This window comes from Corapipo altera, unplaced genomic scaffold (assembly GCF_003945725.1).
Source record: "Corapipo altera isolate COAL_440 unplaced genomic scaffold, ASM394572v1 169, whole genome shotgun sequence".
NCBI lineage: Eukaryota > Metazoa > Chordata > Aves > Passeriformes > Pipridae > Corapipo > Corapipo altera.
Genome location: NW_020884946.1, coordinates 437,933 through 458,772, shown reverse-complemented (window position 1 = coordinate 458,772; position 20,840 = coordinate 437,933). Strand labels below are relative to the sequence as shown.

At 46.2% G+C, this 20,840-nt stretch overlaps 1 protein-coding gene across 2 annotated transcripts in view; it reads right to left on the bottom strand.

Moving 5' to 3' along the window:
• The window catches only part of ARMH4 (armadillo-like helical domain containing 4), a 66,899-nt gene that overhangs the window by 33,657 nt on the left and 12,402 nt on the right, over positions 1–20,840 (bottom strand). For both annotated transcript variants that reach the window (XM_027662592.1, XM_027662594.1), the window contains exon 5: positions 8,545–8,799. In XM_027662592.1, coding sequence (XP_027518393.1) covers positions 8,545–8,799 — 255 coding nt within the window. The remainder of the gene's footprint in view (positions 1–8,544; positions 8,800–20,840) is intronic.

Sequence of the window (20,840 nt, the reverse complement as noted above, 5' to 3'; positions counted from 1 at the left end):
CCAATCTTCTCTTTTACTCATAGAATCACAGAATCATTTAGGCTGGAAAAGACCTTTAAGATCATTGAATCCAACTGTTCCCCCAGCACTGCCAAGCCCACAACTAAACCATGTCCCCAAGTCCCACACCCACACATCTTTTAAATCCCTCCAGGAATGGTGACTGTACCAGTTCCTTCATCTCTACTCCTTTCCCTTAGTCTTGATTTCTGCTTTGAGGACAAGAGCTGAGGTGCTTCCAAGAGGAAGGACATGGTTCCAACTCGTTACTGTTCCTACTCCGTGGTTGGAAACTCCACATCCCAGTTCCCAGAACAGACACTTGTAGGTGCCTTCCCCTTAAAACACACTGGTCTCATTCACCAGGGCACAGCAGTCTCAGGCTGGATGGAAAAAGGGAAGAGCAGAGTGGTAGGTGGGGATCACAGGGCTCAGACTTGTCAAGTTTTGTGTCTCCTGGACAGTCCCATTGCCCAAAATCCCGACACGAGGCACAGGGCTGCTCCTCACCAACACACTGAGCACCACACTGCAAGGCTCCTCATCTCAGCTGCCTTCAGAACACAAGCAAGGTCGAATACAGAAGCAATATTAAAGAAGGGAAAGAGAAACAGTCCTCCAAAATACCTTGGGATTAAATTTTATGAGAAGAAAAATCCAATCTCCAAATGGGAATTGTCCCCTCTTGGGAGGTGGCAAAGAGGACCATCACTGTTCACAGGTGGATGCAGAATGTCCTTTGCCAGGGCAAACCTGGTCAAATATGAGTCTGCCCCAGGGTTAAGATGCAACCGTGAAAAATCTCTTAGATAAAAAAGGAAGTCATTCCAAACAGAGTGCACATACCTCACAAGGGACAGAGACTTGAATTAGGCACAGATTGATGATGGGAGCTTTACTGCTGCCTGGGAGAGGGAAGGGGAGCCAGCAAGGAACATATGGAACTGTATAAATTGTTTGAAGCACCCAGAAAGACAGGAAAAATAATCACCTACATTTTTGAGACTGCTCATTTCGGTCTGCAGCTGCCTGGTACCCTGGCCTCACACAGCCCATGTTTGGTGCCCCAAAACTCCCACTAACATGTATGGGGGCAAAGCTATAGAGGGCAGGATTGCTGCAGGGAGCTGCACTTGGAAAATGTGGGGAAGGAAAACTTGCTGGTTCCACTCCTCACCCTGGCTCCTGCCAGCCTCTCTCACCTGGCATTCCTATGGACTCAGTCCCTTCTGTTGGGATGGTGACTCTGTGTGACCCTTTGCTCCCATTCCAGGGAGGAGTGCAGGTGTGCACATCCTTCCTCCAGCATGGGAAAAGCAATGACCAAGCACGGATTTCATTCCCTTCCTTCAAATCCCTGCTCTGCTAAAGGCTCTCTCATGAAACCAGTGGGGTCACTTGGCCTCTCCATGGTTTTGCTCACCACCTTTAAGACACAGATCAACCTGCCCAGGGTGATTAAGGAGATAAATGCATTAAAGATTAAAAGGCACTCTGATGTTCCTATACCACGAGCTGTAGGAGTACTTAAAATAGATCCATTTGGGGCAGCAATTAAAGAACATATTACTAATTTCTGAGTCTCAGCTCCTGCCTTCCTAATGCTGGTTATTTTTGCCCATAAAGGCATTAATCCTATCTTCCTGTAAAAATGACATTTCAGATATTCATCATCTTCCACTGCTGTCCCTCTGCCTCACCATCATTAACCAGTGGCATCTGTTATATGGTTTATGCAGTGTGATTTGCAGCCACAGATCTGCAATACAGTGAGAGCCATTTTCTCTATAAGGGGCTGCTCAGAGCTGCAGATATTTTTTATCCATCATAAAAAAAAAATTCACATTCTAAAAGTGTGTTTATTATGCAAGTGCCTTGTCACTACTTAAGTGAGAGAGTTATATGACTTTCCATTAGGGTAAGAACTAACATCCAAAGCACAAAAAAATATATGAAATGCAGACATGGTTTATACTTTGGAAGCTACATGTTTTGAATTACATTGTCACACTTCATAACTTCTTTCTAAATTGCTATATTATATTTTGTTTATCTCCAAATCCCATCTACAGGGATAGTCCAAACTCCACTGTGTAAAATAACTACATGGGTAGATGGAAACCTACAACCCATGCTGTGGAACCAGGCAACAAAGGTGACTTCTCACAAGCTACAGCCCTGTAAGCTGGTATTGTCATAAACAGGTGGAGGTGAAGAACACATCAATGCTCAGCTAAAGAAGTGCAGACATGGACAAAAAATGGGTCTGGGGTTAAAAAGAGAAACAAAAAAATCGTAGCTGACATACATAAAATCCACCACAGACAGTAAATTCAGATGTAATATGAAATTGCAGGTCAATGAAGACAGAGCAAGGTGCAAAACCATGTCAGCAAACATACAAAAATTATATCAAATGGACCTGAAATTGAGAAAGAAGAAAACATCAATGTGAACATTGTACTTCTCCTGGCCAAGGACTCCAGAAGTTGTTGAGCCACCACAAACCTCTGAATGAAACCTCCCAGCTTAGGACCCACAGAAGCAAGGACAAGCACAAAACCAGGATAAAGTACAGGAAATGAGGAGTGTGTGTGTAACAATCCTAACTGCACTATCATTTCTTTTCCCTTGATAATTAAATCTGGATTAATAATGTGCATACTCTGAAGATTTCAGTTCTATTAGCAATAAATTATTGGGTGTATATTTGTGTATATATATGAGGTGTGGCTCCTCTTTGCCCATAAAAGGTTTCGAGCATAAAAATGGAGTTTCTTCTTTCAAAGTTTATGGTTCAAATCAGTCTCTCTTCTCTTTACTGCTGTTATCTCCTGTTAATGGTGGCCAAGGATTAAGCAACTAGTAGTTTCATTCAACATCTTGAAAAAGCCCACCACAACAAGCTATGCTTTGACAACTTGAGCCAAACATCACATTTCTGTATTGCTTCAAGGTGAAAATGTCATTGTCACTCTAAACAGCTCCACAGATTTTAAATGCACAAAGTAAACTACTGCATGTCCCAAAGCAGTAAAATTAAAGGCTTAGTAAATTGCCCTAGACCTCCTGCTGTCACTTTACTATGGATAGCAGGAATTGTTCGTCTTGGGACATGGATGATGCAAGCATTAAGGCATCAACAAACAGCTTGGAAGCCTGGGGACATTTTCATCTTGGCTCATGGTCATTAAATTAAGAACAGTTACAGACACGAGCACTGGGAGAAGAGCACAGTCACAGAAGTCACCCCCAACAGAAGTAAATGGGGTTTGATTTCCATGGTAGTGCACAATAAAGACAATCTACTTTAAGATTCGTGAGGAGTAACTAAAGGTCCAAAAACTGTTCACTAGATTTGAACCCGGATAAACCAACTGCATTTCTCCTGGTAATGCATAAACCATCACAAAAGAGGTAGCAGGGAAGAAATAGGGGGTTTTATTTATTCCTCAAAAGCCCAAGATTCACAGAATAATAGAATCATAGAACCACAGAATGGTTTGGATTGGAAGGGACCTTAAAGACCATCTTGTTCCAAAACCCCTTAGACCAGGCTGCTCCAAGCCCCATCCAGCCTGGTCTTCCTGCCCCTCTGACATTCTCCAAGAGTTTAATGTTTTCCTACCACATACCACCTACATACAGATCAAGAAACAAGCACAGAGAGGTCAAAGTCACCTCGTACAGAATGCAGAGAGGTCCCAAAGTACTGCTGTGTCCTTCACTGACAACCTCTGAAGGCAAAGCATTTGAACAGGACAACAAAAGAGATCCCAAGTCATATTCAGACCTTCCTTCTCCAGAGCTGCAGGCCACCAGAAGGACTCCTGTTTTATGGAAGGCACAGATTATCTCATTTTCTGCACAGATTATCTCATTTTCTGCTTTACTTTCTGTCTAAATATTGCTGGTTAGAGAGTCAGCTGATGGGCTGTAAAACTGACAGTCTTGTTACTGGTGCTTATAAATTGCTTTTGCTCAGCTGGAGTTCATGTAGGACCATCTGACTGCCCAGAACTGACAGTTTTAATGATTCTGTTTCTCCAGCACCTTCTCACTGACCACTACAAAAATCTGATCTGTCTCTTGTTCTGCCAAGCTGTTTTGTGGATCAAGTTCCCTGTCCTCTGGGGATTTGCAGTGTGTCAGCCATCAGACCAAGCAAGCTCGATAATAACTGACCTGAGAATTGCTACTCCAACACTTCTGGGCTCCTCTGTACCAGAGATTTTAGCGTTAAAATGTCACAATTCTGAAGGCTGGAGGACAGGTGCATCCCCAGGAGAAAGACACAGGTGCAAAGTATTTTAAAAATGGAAAATGCCAACTGCAAAAGTTTGGTGCTTGGCTGCTGTACCCTCACCCTGTACTCTGTTGGGTACCATTATCTTTTTTCCAGTCCTTCCTTTCCTGTGCTGTATCCCAGGTGAAGCAGAACAACTTCCCCTTCTAAACCATGTTTCACTCACACAATATGGGAAATTCCTCACATCTCAGCACTATCTGGTGAAGGAAGAGACACACAGAGCTCTTCCCTGGGATGCACAAAGGCTGAAGCAGGCAGGAACACAATGCCCCTGACCCAGCTGCATCCAGGGGCTGCATCTGGAGATGTCCAGTGGTTACAAAGCTGCCTTAAAATAACAGGAAGCTGATTTCAAAGAGGTATCTTTAGATGAAAATCACTCAGAGAAAAAGGGTTTCAAAGAGAAGTAGCCCATGCAGGAGATCTAAAGCTTTACAAGCCCTGTACTGTGTGTTTGGTGTCTCCAGGTGCTCCAGCAGAACAATGGGAGCAGTTCTTCCAGCCTCCTGCCAGGTTTGGGGGGGATTTCTTATGGTCTTAACAATCCAATTCCTGCTGACACAAGCTGTATATGCTTTTTCCACCTTTCCTCTTTCCCTAAAACACTCCACAAAGAAGCACATAGCCAGGACCAGGCATGGACTGATGTGTGCCCACGAACCCAGAGCAGGGGAAGCAGGGCAGAAATTCCTACCTGGGACAAACTGGAAGGAGGGGAAGGTCTCTACTCCTGCAGCAGCATCTCAGGGAAAATGAGCCCAGTACAGCCACAAAGATGTGACAGCATTTCCCATTCCCCACACACTCCCAGGAAATCAGCCTTCCCACCACCTGGGTTCAGCTCATTCCATGGCCTCAGTGAGCTCATGAAAGTTCCCAGTTTTCCCAGAATCATGGAACCACAGAACCATGGAATGGCTTGGGTTTGAAGGGACCTTAAAAATGGTTTAGTTCCAGTCTCCCCCATCTAGTTCCATTTTCTTTGTGCCTCTAAAGCATAAATAATTTCCCTTCCCCTTGGGAGCACTGTGGGCATTCAGCACACTGGAGATGGGGGAGCAGAATCACAGAGCCACTGAGGTCATCTAGACAGAAAAAGAATAAATATCTCCTTACAGAAGTGTTTCCCTGATGCAATATGAGGGGTGAGTCACAGAGAGACTGATCCCACTGTGTCCCCACCACTACTGCACAGAAGTCCCATCTAAGTCCTAAGGGTGAACTCAGCTCAGCCACAGCCTCATTCTCTCCCTCATGGATGTTTGCACAGACTGCAACTGCTTAAAAACAAAAGGGCAATCCAAACCATTTGGAGCTGGTGACAAGTAACCCAGCCAGTTTTCTTCCAGAGAACATTAAAATCCAAGTCTGCCCAGACCTTCAGGTGCCTGGACCGGGTGCTCTGCAGCTGACCCAGCTTGACAGGCTTCACACAGGCCTCCTCCAGCTTGCACAAGGGTCAATAAAACATCCGTTAGGGAGAAGAATCCTCAATTTATTCCATGTCTGAACACTTTGGAAAGATGGCCTTTCCAAGGTCTGAGGAAGAGAGAAGGTGGTGGAGGATGAAGGCTGCAGGATGATGAAACATCGAACAGCAGAAACTGAACCTCAGCCCCATGTTCAGGAGCAGATCTGTGGAAGAGAAACTGCAAAGGGCATCCTCCAGGAAGGCTCTGCACCAGGGCAAGGACCCCTCAAAACACATCCTATGCCACAGTGATATATAAGACAGGCTGAGAGAGCTGGGGGTGTTCACCCTGGGGAAGAGAAGGCTCTGGGGAGACCTTAGAGCCTCTTCCAGCCTAAAGGGGCTACAAGAGAGCTGGAGAGGGACTTTGGACAGAGCCTGGAGTGACAGGACAAGGGGGAATGGATTCACACTGAGGGAGAGCAGGGTAGATTAGATTTTAGGAAGAAATTCTTGTCTGTGAGGGTGGTGAGTCCCTGGCACAGGTTGCCCAGAGAAGCTGTGGCTGCCCCATCCCTGGAGTGTTCAAGGCCACACTGGGCAGGGCTTGGAGCAACCTGGTCTAGTGGAAGGTGTCCCTGCCCATGACAGGGGGCTGGAATGAGAAGGTCTTGAAGGTCCCTTTCAATCCAAACCATCCTGTGATTCTATAAGGAGTGCTAAAGCTACACATTCTTTCACAGATCAGGCCTGCTTCTTTTTTATGGACAAATATTACAGCCTCTCCAGCCAGAGAGGGTTACTGCACACCAGGAACAGCTTCAGCCTCTGGGCACTGCTTTCTCACCTGCCTCATGTACGAAGCAGGTATCTCCTACCCTGAAAACTGTTCTTCCTCCAGCAACTGGAAATGCAGCCACGACTCCAGTCCAGACCAGCTGTGGACAGAACAAGCTCCTCCACAGCCCCAAAGCTCATGGGAACAGTTCATCACATACAACAGCATCTTCAGCAGTATCCAGACACCCTTTGACCCTTTGTCTGCACCCTGTCCTGGGAACATGACTCCTGTCAGAACCCTTCAGTGAGCCAAGCCAGATGACACCCTGGCTGAGATGGTTAAATGTACCAAGATCCCTGAAGAATAGGTATCAGTGCCATCTTCCTCCACATTGCATAATGTGATACGTGGTGTTTGGGGACACACCTTGTGTTTGGCAAAATGCTGCCTCTCCCAAACACACTGCAAAGCCCTGGCACCCTTAGCCAGGATTTGACTCAGATGCAAAGCTCTGCTAAGACATCCATCCTGGTACGATCCTGAACCAGGCAAACAGCTTTAGGTGGTTAACAGCTTAATGCAACCTTCTCACCATTGCTAACAGAGTCACCATGCAACCCTGAGTGCAGAAAATATGTTGCTCCTGTCTTGTTTTCTCTCAGGAGAAAGACTCTGCACCAAGGAAGTGAGTAAGAACAGAACACGAAGCTGCTGATTCAACTCCCACTCTAATCCTATGTCTTACACACTTCCCCTCTGAGCACTGTCATGTACCTCTTTCACCCAGCTTGCCAAAGCCAGCCAGAAACCCTTAAATACTTGGAATTATTCCCCTCACACAGCTCCTGTGCAGCCTGGTGGGATAACAGGACACATGAAACAGATCTGACACGGCAACCACCCAACAGGGTATTTTACAAGCAAGATTTAGTGGGATAGGAAAGTATCAGACCTGGTGCAAACTCAATCTGCCCTCAAAGGCCAATCCTCCCATGGAGTTCCTGAAATCAACCTTCCCACAGAGTTCTTGAAGCACACTCTTTGATTCAGTTCAGAGGAAGCCAAGAAAACTAAAGCAGGCTGGAAACAGCATCAGAGGGGGAGAACCACCAGGTTAAATCAGAATTAAGCATTCAGGGGAAGTGATAGACATCACATAGATATATGTGATACACAACATGTGAAAGAGTTTTGGGGTTTTTCTAGTTGATGAGCTTCTCAGAACAGATAATTCTCTAATAGTCAGGCACAAAGACCCTCTCTATAGATGTGGTTCAGCTCCCACAAACTCACCTGAAAGGTTACTTCTCCTGTTTGATGGGGATTGGTTTGGGAATTGAGTATGCTGGGAAAATATTCCTTGGCCCTAAACCAAGCTGAGCAAGTTCCTTTCTAAGCTCTACCTTGTCCCACACCAGCTTTGAACTGCATCACATGGATTTAACATATATAAACCCTGATTCCTAGGTGGAATAAATTAGTTCTAGTCACTAAACACAGGGCCTAAATGTACAGTGGGAAGAAATTGTATAAAGCTTTATAGAGGCTTTGTGGGTTTGTCTTAACACTGTCAGCACAGGGTCCCATGGCTGGACCACATTCCAAAGAAAAGTGGAACTTGGAAAATGCTGCTGAAGCAGCAAATGGGCTGATGAGCAACTACCCAACTCCCTTTGCCCTCACAGGACATACATCCCTGTACCAACACATGCTGGGCAAAGGGAACTGAAATTTCCCCAGGAACCTCACCTGAGAGGTTATTTTTTTGTCCACCCTTGGAGCAAGACGACACTAAGGTCTGGGAATGAAGGAGTAAATTTGGAGCATTCACATTCTCCCCCAAATGACAACTTAGGTCATGCTCATTCCAGTTCAACCAGTTGTTGCTGGTGGATGAGGTTCCTCCATAAATGAACCAGCTTTGTGTTTAGCTTGAGAGCCAATCTCTGAGACTTGCTGGCACAAGGGACTGTCTCATGCAGAGTGCAGAGCAGGAGATACATCCTCTGTAAGGGTAAAGGGAGAAGGGGCTTTTTCTCTTACCCAGACCCTGGTTCTGCTGCTCCCACTCGATGGTGTCAGGAACCTGGTAGGACACCCCAGCCAGCTGGGCCACAGGGTTTTCCAGGCCAGCTATGGGATCCTGGGAGGTCTCCCCTGGAAGTGTGAAACCCGGCAGCTCCGTGTCGCCCTCCATGCTTTCATCCATCAGATCTAGGTCTTTGTCCTCCTCATCTTCCTCTTCCTCCTCTTCTTCTTCCTCCTCCTCTTCTTCTTCCTCCTCCTCTTCTTCACCCTCTGGCCAGGGAAACAGAAAAGAAACATCAGGAAAGATCCCACAAGACAGCAGGTTCATAAATCCCTAGAGGTGAGCACCAAGCTGATACCACTCCTCCAAAGGCAAAGCAGCAGAACGAGCTTGTGCTTATTTTCCAACAGGAAAGACACCCACAGGGGTCAGTTTGGAGGAGCTCTTCACCACTGGAAGTTGCTGAGTAACAATGAGACGTTGTCCCAGACTGTCAAATTAGTGGGAAATACAGTAATTTTCTCCTTCCTAATAGCAGAGCACAATGTGTACAACATGTGTAATAGCATGTGTACAACACTTGAGCATCTGCAACTACAGAGCTCTCTGCTCAACTCATTTCAGCTCAAGTGAGAGCTATTTCCCTGATTTTCAATCTTGGAGGCAGCAATAAGTTGGGTTTGATTTAAACTTTTATTAAGCCTTTCCCAGCTCTGGAAAGGGTGCTGCTTTCCAGCCCAGTTACGCTGATATGGTCCCTCCTCCAGAAAAGGCACCTGGCTTTGACTGGACCAGGTTGCTCCAAGCCCCATCCAACCTGGCCTTGGAAAGCATTGGAAACAAGGCAGCACAGACAACACCCTGTGGAAAAGCAGATAAATGTGACACAGAGGAAATCCCTGTGGATTTAGTGGAAGGTGTCCCTGCCCAGGGCAGGGAAGGTGGAACTAGATGATCTTTAAGGTCCCTTTCAACCCACACCGTTCTGTGATTCCACAAATTCTCCACCACGGCAGATAACCATCCATTCCAAAACTGTCTGTACTGCCAACAAACACAGACAAATATTTAAGCCGTACTTCACAGCTAGAATCTAAAATGGTCACACGGGAAGGACTGTGCTGGATCAAACCAAAGGCCATTTCTGTCCACATCCTATTTCCAACCACAAGTGGCCACAGATGCTAAAGAAAGACCAGAGTGGGGAACACACAGAGCCAGTCTTCCCACACTTTCTCTTCCCAGCTATTAGTTACCAAAGTCCTGAGGACTTCCTAAGCCAGAATTTGCATCAGAGCTACTTAATAGCTCCTAATGGAGCCACCCACCAGGAAAAGATAATATCTGAAACAATGACATGCTTTGAATTTCTTATGGTTAGTTTGTCAAAGCTGGAAACTAAAACATAGTATTTAGCACTTTATCTAATTTGCACAAAGCTCTACTTAGCCCTGTAGAAAATTCCCTCCTGATGTGCTCAGACTGGGACAGCCCATCTGCACCTGGGCTGACGCTTTAGCTGAGGGTCTAGGACCATGTTAAAAACCAACAATCCATCCAAATCCCCATTTGTTACCTAGATATCCCTTTATTTCTGCTGGAGTTGTACCTCATACAGGTTACAGACACTGCAATGAGATGCAGTGGCTGAGGTAGGACACCTGAGGGGCTGCACAAACCCTTCCTGCTGCAAGTAAAGAAGGTGATGCTTCACTCCTCTCCTCTCTGCTGCAGGATGTGATGCACTCCAGTACAGCTTTCCCCAAAGCACATGAGAAACAAACTGGGGAACCTGGGGAATCATAAAATCATTAAGGTTGGAAAAGATCTCCAAGATCACTGAGTCCAACAGTTAGCTCAGCACCATATTCATGTTCACCAATAAAACATGTTCCTAAGTACCACATGCATATGCCTTTTGAACACTTCCAGAGATGGTGACTCCAACACTGCTGTGGGCAGCCTGTTCCAGTCCCTGATCACTCAGTGAAGAAATTCTTCCTTTCAGTGAAGAAATTATTCCTAATATCCAAACTAAACCTGCTCTGGCACAACTTGAGGCCATTTCCTCTCATCCTGTCCCTTGTTCCCTGGGAGCAGAGCCCGACCCCCACCTGGCTCCATCCTCCTGTCAGGAAGTTGGAGAGAGCCAGAAGGTCCCCCTTGGGCACCCTTTTCTCCAGGCTGAGCTCCCCCCCAGCTCCCTCAGCTGCCTCTCCTCAGACTTGTGCTCCAGACCCTTCCCCAGCTCTGTTCCCTTCTCTGGACTCACTGCAGCCCCTCAATGTCTTTTTTGTCTTGAGGGACCCAAAACTGACCCCAGGATTTGAGGTGAGGCCTCACCAGTGCCCAGCACAGGGGGACAGTCACTGCCCTGGTCCTGCTGCCACACTATTGCTGACACAGGCTGATGACTGAGAGGTTGTATCAAGGATTTGCTTTCAAACACTGCATGTTTTTCTCAGCTCACCAGACAAGACAACCCCACTTGCCACCTTTCAGTTCTAGTCCTGTATTTCATACAAATGAGCTGCTGTTTGGATTTAGCTGCATCATCCTGCTATCTCCTGGCTTTTGGGGAAAAATCATTCCTGCACACAATTATACCACACAGAGCATCTAATGGAGCTTACAGGGATGTAGTTAGCCCCTTAAATTCCCATTACATTTTATAGGCAGTTTCTGTCTTACAGTGTGCCCATCATTTTGAATCAACATAAGAATTTTTTCTGTCAAACTGCATGTTTTCATATAAAACATACAGATGTGAAGCTGAGAATGGCACCTGGAGAGTGCTCACAGGAAACCTGCAAAGACAAGTTAATGCAAGTATTTTGCCCCTGCTGAGAGCAACACAGCTATAAACATTCCTAAAATTTAACAGCTAGAACAGTAGAGAAGAGGGACGTGAATAGAGGCTTTCCTTAGACTGGGTGAAAAAGCAGCCAAGAGAGAACAGGCATCAGATTTTTATCTCTGAAAAACTACTTTGGGACAAGGATTTTAGAAGCTTCTTGTGATTTTAGCAAGCCAAATCCCAGACACCTGCCAGGATCTAGTGTTGAACCCACAGATAGCCATCTCCGTGCCTCCAAAGCCTCGAAGGCAGCAGAGCTGAACACCCAAATTGAAAGTGCTGAGACCACTTATCACAGCTGATCATCACCAAGCTTCATCAATCACCACCAGCCACAGCAGAAAGCTGTGAATAATGTGATTCCTGTAGCACAAACCGCTGCAAGGGAGCAGGAAAAGGCTCTTCCTTTGTTTCCTTCTCCTCTCTGGCTCGTTCCTACATCTGAAAACAGCTTTTTAACCACCCCCCCCACCCCATCCCAAAATGCCAGCAGCTTGCCTTGCTGCAAGGTGCAGTGCAGAGCACCACTTGGTGGTCACAAGGAGGAAGCTACACTTCCCAAAAAAAAAAAAAAAAAAAAACCAGAAACTTCACAAATGTGGGATTTCGAGAGCAGAGGCACAACAGGAGCCCGTGGGCAGGCTGTGCAGAAGGCTTGGTAGTCTCATAAGGTGGAAAACTAAAGTGAGCATCACACAGCTGAATCTCAAGCTGGAGGTTTGTGCTTCACTTGAAAGCCTTTTACAGAAGTCACGTTTTCCCTCCTAAATTGGCACTTTTTGGCCTTTGAAAGGCCTCAGCAACAGCTTGAAAGAAAACAAACAGGAGAGACTGAACGTAGCAAGGACTGAAAGTGCAAAGCCCAGCAGATTCAGAAGGAATTCAGAGTTTCATGGGCACTTCCAGCCCACTGTGAACTATTTTGTGTGTCACAGAACAGTTTAGGCTGGAAAAGCCCTCTAAGATCATTGAGTCCACTGCCAAGGCCACCACTAACCCATGTCCCCAAGTGCCACATCCACACAGCTTTTAAATCCCTCAGGGATGGTGAGTCCACCACTGCCCTGGGAAGCCTGTTCCAGTGCTTGACAACCTTCCTGTTAAAGAAATTTTCCCTAATATCCAATTTACACCTCCCCTGCTGCAGTTTGAGGCTGTTTCCTCTTATCCTGTGTTTGTTACTTGGGAGAAGAGAATATCACTTCCCTAGTCCTGCTGGCCACATATTGCTGACATGAGCCAGGATGCTGTTGGCCTTCTTGGCCACCTAAGCAGTTTCTGCTGTGATCCATCCGTGCTCTGCAGATCTTCAGATGTCACATATAAGCTGATTTTGTTATCCTGTTTGTGTGCACCGAATCCATGACGTGCCATGTGGATCTATCAAGGAGAGGTGGCATCCTGTCTCCTCTCCTGGTAACACCAGGAGACTTCAGCACTGAAACACTCAGAGTCTAAGCAGACGTTTGTATTTTCACAGAATCATGGAAAAGTTTGGGTTGGAAGGGATCTTAAAGACCACCCAGTTCCAAACCCCCTTCCATGGGCAGGGACACCTTCCACTAGTCAAGGTTGCTCCAAGCCCCATCCAACCTGGCCTAGAACAGTTCCAGGGATGGGGGATTTTCTACTGCAAGAATAGCCAGTGGCAGTTAAAGTCTCATTTCCAAGAGTGAAGAAATCCAAAATCTGTCACTCTCTGACAGGCTAAATAACTACTGGTTTCAATAACGTAGGCTCTGCTCTGCCTTTATGGAAACAGGAAAGCAAAAGACTCCTAAGAAATTCAGCACCTCCATGCTGTGATGATGGACCAAGCCAAGAAAGATGCAGGCAGCAGGAACCCCAGGGAAAATTAGATTCCCACTTCACACATCAAAAGATTTTAGTTTTGAAGGACTCGACAACCTTGTAACAGGCATTCAAAATTTCCAGTTTGGAGAAGTGACAAGAGAACAGCAAGAAAGCAAGCCTGAGAAAAAACAGCAAATTCTTAGCAGACTTTTTGGGCTGTCCCAGCTTTATTAACAGTCACCAGAAACAGCCACCATTGGCCTTTATCATGGGATTCTGAACAGGTCCACGAGTGACACTGGTGATATCCACAGGATGGGGTTTGCTATTGCAGGGTGGCAAAAGCTCCCCCTGTGCTTGCTTCAAAGACAGGTCTTCCACTAAAAAACTGTACATATCCGTGATGACTTTTGTGGCTCAGCAAAGAGAAGTGAGACCACATCACACCTCCCTCCTGAGGGATTTCACAGACCCAGCGGGAACCCACGACCAGCAGGGTCTGAAGCAGTTGGACAACAACCAGCAAGCTCAAGTAAAAGCCTCAGACTCCATTTTTTGGGGTATCATTGCTTGAAATGAGCTGCAGCTGAAGACACCCTGGTCATAACCTTGCTGAAGGCAACAGACTTACACCAGGGCCTCTGCCTGCAGTTGAAGAAACTTTCACTGAAGAAGGATGTTTCTATCTTTAGATATTTCCTATTTATGTTTGCAAACACTTTTATTCCTCAGAAGATTTGAGAAACCATCATTTGTCAGGTTTAGTGCACAAGAGAAATATCTTGCTGTGCCCTGAGCAGCGAGAGACTCTCAGCAGAAGGTGATATATTTGCTCACAGGCACAAACTGAATTCAAATCGCAACCAAAAAAAGAAAAAAAAAAAAAAAGAACTAAAAGGTTAAAACCTGCAGTTGTCATTTTCTCTGTCCTTTTCCCTCCCAGCCCAGGTTGCTCACATCAAACTCAGAGGGCAATTGGCATTGCAATGGGCTGCCCAGGGAAGTGGTGGATTCTCCATCTCTGGAGGTTTTTAAGGTAAGACTGGATGTGGCATCAATGCCATGGTCTAACAACCACGGCAGTGGTGGATCAAGGGTTGGACTTGATGATCTCGGAGGTCCCTTCCAACCCAGCTGATTCTAGGATGTCTAAATGATACCACAGAGTTTTATTATGATCCATGAGAGTTTAAGCTGTGATATCATAAATGCTCAGTGCTGCAGGGTCACCCATGTATGCTAATAAAAACAGTGTGTAAATATATAAATAATAATGTGGAAATAGCCACAGGATTAGGGATGGGAGTCTATGACCACTTTCTCTAGGAAGAGAGCCTCTGCCAAATGTTTTCCTTGGTTCACTTTCTGTGCTGCTTTTGTGATCACAGCAGACTGTCAAGGCAGGGAGGCCTTTCTAGGACAACTCTCTTTTATTATTAATCTGCTGCTTTCATGTGATCAGTAACAATGTCACCATCCAAGGGCTCCAAAACGCTGCCAAGAACAACCAGTGACAGGTTGGAAGGAGGCAGCTGTTGGAATGTGGACGGGCTCTCCTGGTGCACAGGCTGCTCTCCGGGCAGAGCTGTGCCATGGTGGTTGAAGATTCCCAAGCAAGTAGCAGGCACAGAAACTATGTAAAATGATCAGGGAAAAACCTCCCTAGTGATGAGCTCAGCTAAGGACAGTCACGTTCACTATCTGGGGTATTTGTGGCCCATGCTGCACGAACGTTGTTTTAAATGCTTTGCTCTGGAAGGGGCATCAAATCAAGCACGGCCTCCCATGGGAAGTATCAGCATCCAGGCTATTGCACAAGGAAAGGGACTGTTGGGAAGAATGCATCTGTTGAATGGGATCCTACCACACAAAGCAAGGTAATATAACCCTACCCAGAGAAGTTTCAAGAGAAGAGGAAATAACATGTCACAGAATCACAGAATCACTTAGGTTGGAAAGATCGAGTTCAACCATTCCCTCAGCACTGCCAAGCCCATCACTAACCCATGGCCCCAAGTGCCACATCTACACATCCTTTAAATCCCTCCAGGAATGGTGATTTCACCACCAGCCTGGGCAGCCTGTGCCAGTCCTGGACAACCCTTTTGGTGAAGAAATTTCTCCTAATATCCAATTCCCTGGTGGAACTTGAGGCTGTTTCCTCTTGCCCAAAGCTTTTCTGTGACAGAAGGAAATCCTTGCTCCCCTGGCAGCAGAGCTGAGCTGATGCTGGTTTAGGAGCTTCTCCCTGCCAAAGCCCAAGAGCTGCAGAAGCTGCTCTCCAGCAGAAGGCTCTTTGACATTGCACAAGTATGAGAGATTTGGAACCTGATCCTAACCTACTTCCCCCCAAACCTGATGGGAATCACACTTGCTTTTCACAGTTCTGGCTCACTGCTTTGTCACAGAATATCTGAGGTACTAAGGACTTTTTGGGGGAAGAAAAAGGAAAACAAAGGTAAAAGATACTCCAGCAGGGACCACAGGTCTGCTTCTGTATTAAGATCAGAAACAATTATTCCTACAATCACAGAATGGCTTGGGTTGGAAGGGACCTTAAAGACCATCTCATTCCAGCACCATTCACCTCAAAATTGTTTTCACACTGAGCCAGGCTGGAGAGTCAGTTTAGCAACAGAAGACTATTTTAAATGGAGAAAAAAATGGAATGCTGCAGAACACACTGCATTGACTGTGACAGAGTTTGCTGCAGAACAGCTCTTCTAAGCCAGGTTGTGCAGGTGTTGAACTAACCAGGATAAAAAACAAGACAAGAATAAGGTAATTTATGAAGTGAGAGCAGTCAAATCAGTCCAGATTTAATGACCACAACCTGTAAGGGGACAGGGCAGAACAAGACAGATGAATGCAGATACAGAGCTTACTTCTGTCAACAAAATGCTTTCCCACGTAAAAAGAGCTGTAGGCATAATGTGTTTTTTCCAATCAAAAAAAAAAAAAAAAAGAAGCCCCAGCAGAGACATTAATTCCATTTTCATTGGAAAAGGCTCTCCGACTGTGTCTCTCCAGAAGCATCCAATTCAACCACACTGCCTGGAAACAACCAACAGCCCAAGCATCAAGAAAACATTTGATTTAAGCTTCATATTCTAGAAAAGCCCAGCATGGATCATCACAGATGATGGAGATTTCAGGGTGGATCTCTTGTTACAGGCAACAGTCTGTGAAACATCAAGGTTTTGGCTCAAGTCCTATCAGAAGCCAAAGGGAAAAAGACGTGAGTCCACTCAGCTCACTTCTAGTCTGAGTTGTTGCTTCTTTCCAAGTCCTTGATCACCCTCCTGCAGCATCCCTGGTCCCAAAGCTTCCCAGAGAAGCTCCATGAGCAACACTATCCCCCATGCTCCAAGGGACTCCAGCCAAGAGCAACTCCAGAAGAAAACACTCCTTGCAGACACTCACTGTCACATCCCTGCTTATCTGAATCCACCTCTCTGCAGCCAGGAGGTTGAACTGCTTGATCCTCATATTAAAACAAACAGAAACTCATTAAAACCTTTCACCCACACAGCCCAATTACCTTTCAATAGCAACCATGGGGGATTGCTGTTGTTTTTGTTTGAGCTCGAAGGCAAGCATGGGAAAGCTACAACATTAAAGAGATATCTAAGTGAACTCTAATTTTTTGGACAAATGAGAAGTCAGATACAGTTAAAAATTCAAGCATAGCCTGGACAGAACAGGAAGCAAGGTGTGTCAGACTAAGAAATGTTATCTAACCTGCTTGAGGCAGAACAGTGCCAGAATAGCACAAAGAACAGGTTGAGAAAGCAGGGTTTGCTCAGACTGGAGAAGGGAAGGCTCCAGAGAGATCTTAGAGTCCCTTCCAGTGCCTAAAGGGGCTATAAGAGAGCTGGAGAGAGATTTTGGACAAGGGCCTGGAGTGATAGGATAAGGGGTAATAGAGGGCAGGATTAGATTAGATTTTAGGACAAAATTCTTGTCTGTGAGGGCAGTGAGGCCCTGACACAGGTTGCCCAGAGAAGCTGTGGTTGCCCCATCCCTGAAACTGTTCAAAGCCAGGTTGGACAGGGCTCAGAGCAACTTGAGATAGTGGAAGGTGACCCTACCCAGGGTAGGGGGACTGGAACAAGATGGTCTTCAAGGTCCTTTCCAACCCAAACTGCTCTATTATTCTACTCAGAGGAGATTCCTTCCCCTCCCATCAACCAAGAGTGAACCAGTTGGGCAGACCAATGTCCCTTCCCAGACATGCTTTAAACCACTCCAAGGGATTCTTCAGGAGGTGCTGTTGAAGATCATAAAGCAGAGCAGAAAGGGTGTTTGAGAGATGAAGCCCTGGAGAGCATCCCTTGGCACAGTCAGGCCCTGAGGGATCCTGTGGTTTGGGTTTCATCAGAGGTGCCAGGGCCTCTGAGGCCAAGCAGGGTGACCATGTTCAGCCCACTGCCAAGGCTGAGCCCAGCACAGCAGCTGCACACAGCTGGAGTTCCCTCCCTTCTCTTCTTCCCTGTGAGCCCTTATTAGCCCAACACCCTCTTAGCTGCTCACACCCAAGCTCCCAACTCATTAAAGGCCTGATCACCCTCCACATCCCTCCCTCCTCAGCTCTCAGAGGGATTCCAGAAAACAAAATAAGTCACCACCACATTTAGCAGCAGAGATGTCATCTTTGGTCAAACACACACAGGAGAAGAAAGAAAGAAGGAACAGCTTAGGTTTGATGCAAAATTGTCACACTTTTTTTTTTTTACCATTTTCTGCTACAAAGGAGAATGAGGGATGAACCACCACCTACTGTGAGGAAGACAGAGGTCAGCTTGCACCACAGAGAGAGAGCAGTTCCTACTTCAAAAGTAGCAATAAACAAGAGGCAAGACAAAAGTGTGTACCAAAAACATTTAATAATTCATGCTGCATGTGCTTTGTTTTAAATCTTCCATTCCCTGTCAATTTAGCTGATATCCAAAGAGCTGGTGAGAAATTATAATATCAGGCTAGTTAACCATGCTGGGTTAAGTGCCTGTTTTATTTACACCTCTGCATCCTAATTTAAATTTTTAACAGGGTTGCAGAGATTTAATGAGGCAGATCTTAATCCATACAGTCAGGGTCCAAATAACAGTCCCCTTCAGAGCCTCAACTTCCAGCAAAAACACTCTTCCTATGCAAAAAAAAAAAAAAAAAAAGAAAAAAAAAAGAAAAAGAAGGTTCCTTTTAGTGTGACACAGCTCAGAAGAAAAATGTAAGGGGGATTTGAAGGATCTTTTATAAATTTATGTAAATGGCTACAAGCTCTGAAATACTTTCTGAAAAATGGCAACCACTGTCTTTACTTCTGAAGTACAACACAGCTCAGATGACTGGGCATGAGAAGAACAAGGTGCAGGGGAAACAGGGGAAAGAGGCAGAGAATGGAGAAAAGGACTAGGAGAACTCTTTTTACCAGAACTGGATAAGCTACAGCTTCCTTGGAAGGGTAAACTTGAGTACACAGGTCAGCAAAGAGCAATAGGAACTGTTAAAACCCGAAGACAAGAGGATATTTTTAAAATCTCATGAAAATGTCAAGGTCACAAAGTCTAAAGCTTCACCCTGGCACTGCTCTGTTACAGCCTTTAGCACAGCAGATGAAGTCAACACAGCCAAGGCTCAGAGAAGAAGTGCCCCATAACTGCAGGACACTGGATTTCTGATCCCCAGGGCAGTGCCAGCTGTGTCCCAGCATCACTGAGGGGCTTCTCCACAGCCAAATGCTGCATCAGGTGGGGACACACCAGCCAACCAGGCAGACATCTGATGCTGTCCTTTCAACCCCTCTATTCTAAAGATCAGGGTTAGGCTGGAGATCAGGAAGAATTTCTTCACTGAAAGGGTGGTCAAGCACTGGAACAGGTTGCCCAAGGAGTTGCTGGAGTGACTGTCCCTGGAGGTGTTCAAGAAACAACTGGGTGTGGCCTCTGTGCTCTGGCCTAGTTGACATGGTGATGTTGGGTCAGAGGTCAGGCTCCATGATCTTGGAGGAATTTTCCAGCCTAAACTGTTCTGTGATAGACAAAATAGTTCACAGTGGGCTGTAAATGCACATGAAACTCCAAACTCTGCCAGCTGCCTGTTGAGAGCCAGCCTGATTAACTGGAAACACTCCACATTCAAGAGCTACGCAGTTAAATCTCCTCCTCTAGAGTAACTGAATTTAAGTTTCCCAGATTCAGTTACTGACTGTTCCCAACACTATAAGAGAGGCAGAGCATCTCCTGCTTTTAACAAAGTTCTCTAAGCACCCTCCACACCTAGCAGCCCACCAGATACCTGAACCAGCTTTAAAGATGTGCCATCCCTGGAAGTGTCTAGGGGAAGGTGTCCCTGCCCATAGCAGGGGGGTTGGAACAAGGTGGTTTTTTAAGGTCCCTTCCAACCCAAGCCATTCTGTGACTCCATGATTCTTTGCTGTCAGGCAGGGTGGTGGCTCACAAGAGCACCAAACCTTATCTGCCAGTGCAGACTGATGACAGACCCACCCTCAGCAACAGGCCCCACAGTGGTGCTGTGATCCCAGCTGTGATGGGTGAGTGATCCATCACCCTTGGCAACTGCCTAGTTTAGGTTAACTGCTGGTTTAAGGTTAGCACTCAAGGATAACAAGGCCCTCAAGGCTGTCATGGAGAATGTGTGAACCAGTCTGCTGAGCCTCAGCTCATCCCTGGGTCACATCCCAGGTGGAACAGTGACAGGAGCTACTTGAGCACCAGCTGAAAGGAGCCAGATTCTGTTGTGCTCTATCCAAAATGTTTCAACTAAACACTGCGAGGATGTTGCAGAAGAGGGAACCTGGTAGGTGACCTGCCTCTTCAGAGAGTTATACCTGCCCAGTGCTGCCATGCTGAGGGTGTGCAGCCACCTCTGCCAACCCCTACAGCAGAGGAATCAAGTCCAAAAGGAATGTCATTTCTTTCCAAAGTGTGTTGGGAAGTTTACACGCTGGTCCTGAGTAGGCAAGTTGAACCAGCAGCTCTTTGAACCCAAGAAACCCTACAAAGAAAGCTGCAGTGCTCAACTTGGAGAGACATATAAATTCTAGGCTCAGAAACAAAATATATAATCAGTTCTCCCAGACAAGTAAAGCCTTATCCTCTGCTGTGTCCTGTCCCCATATCCTGTAATCCCTTTATAGGATTTCTCTGACGAGGAAGGGCAAGTAGAACCAGTCTCACCACAGAGTCAAGGCAGAAGGATGTTTTTTAACCAGCTCATCTCTCCAGAGTCCACTGGAGAGGAGGAGAAGCTCATCTAGACATATTTTCAAAGCATCTCAACCTGCCTGTGCAATTTGATTTTTAAAACAGTTTTGCATCCAAGTCAGGCAGGTGAATATACCGATGCAATTAAACCACAGGCAGTTTGGCACAGATGGTCCCCAAGAAACAGAGCAGCAGGGGGTTACATTTAATGATGAGTCAGGCCCTCAGTGAGGCAAGTCAGCAAGACCCCACTGAAGGCAGCAGAGCTCACTCAGCTCCTTGCACTTCTTCCAACAGTGAGCAAGGCACAGCCTCTCCCAAGAGGGCCAAGATCCCTCATTAGGGACCCAAGCACATGCCTAGAACAGCATCCCCCAAAAGCCTGAGCACCCTGGGGTGGAGCTCAGTGCAGCTTTACAGCAATGCACTCCCAAAC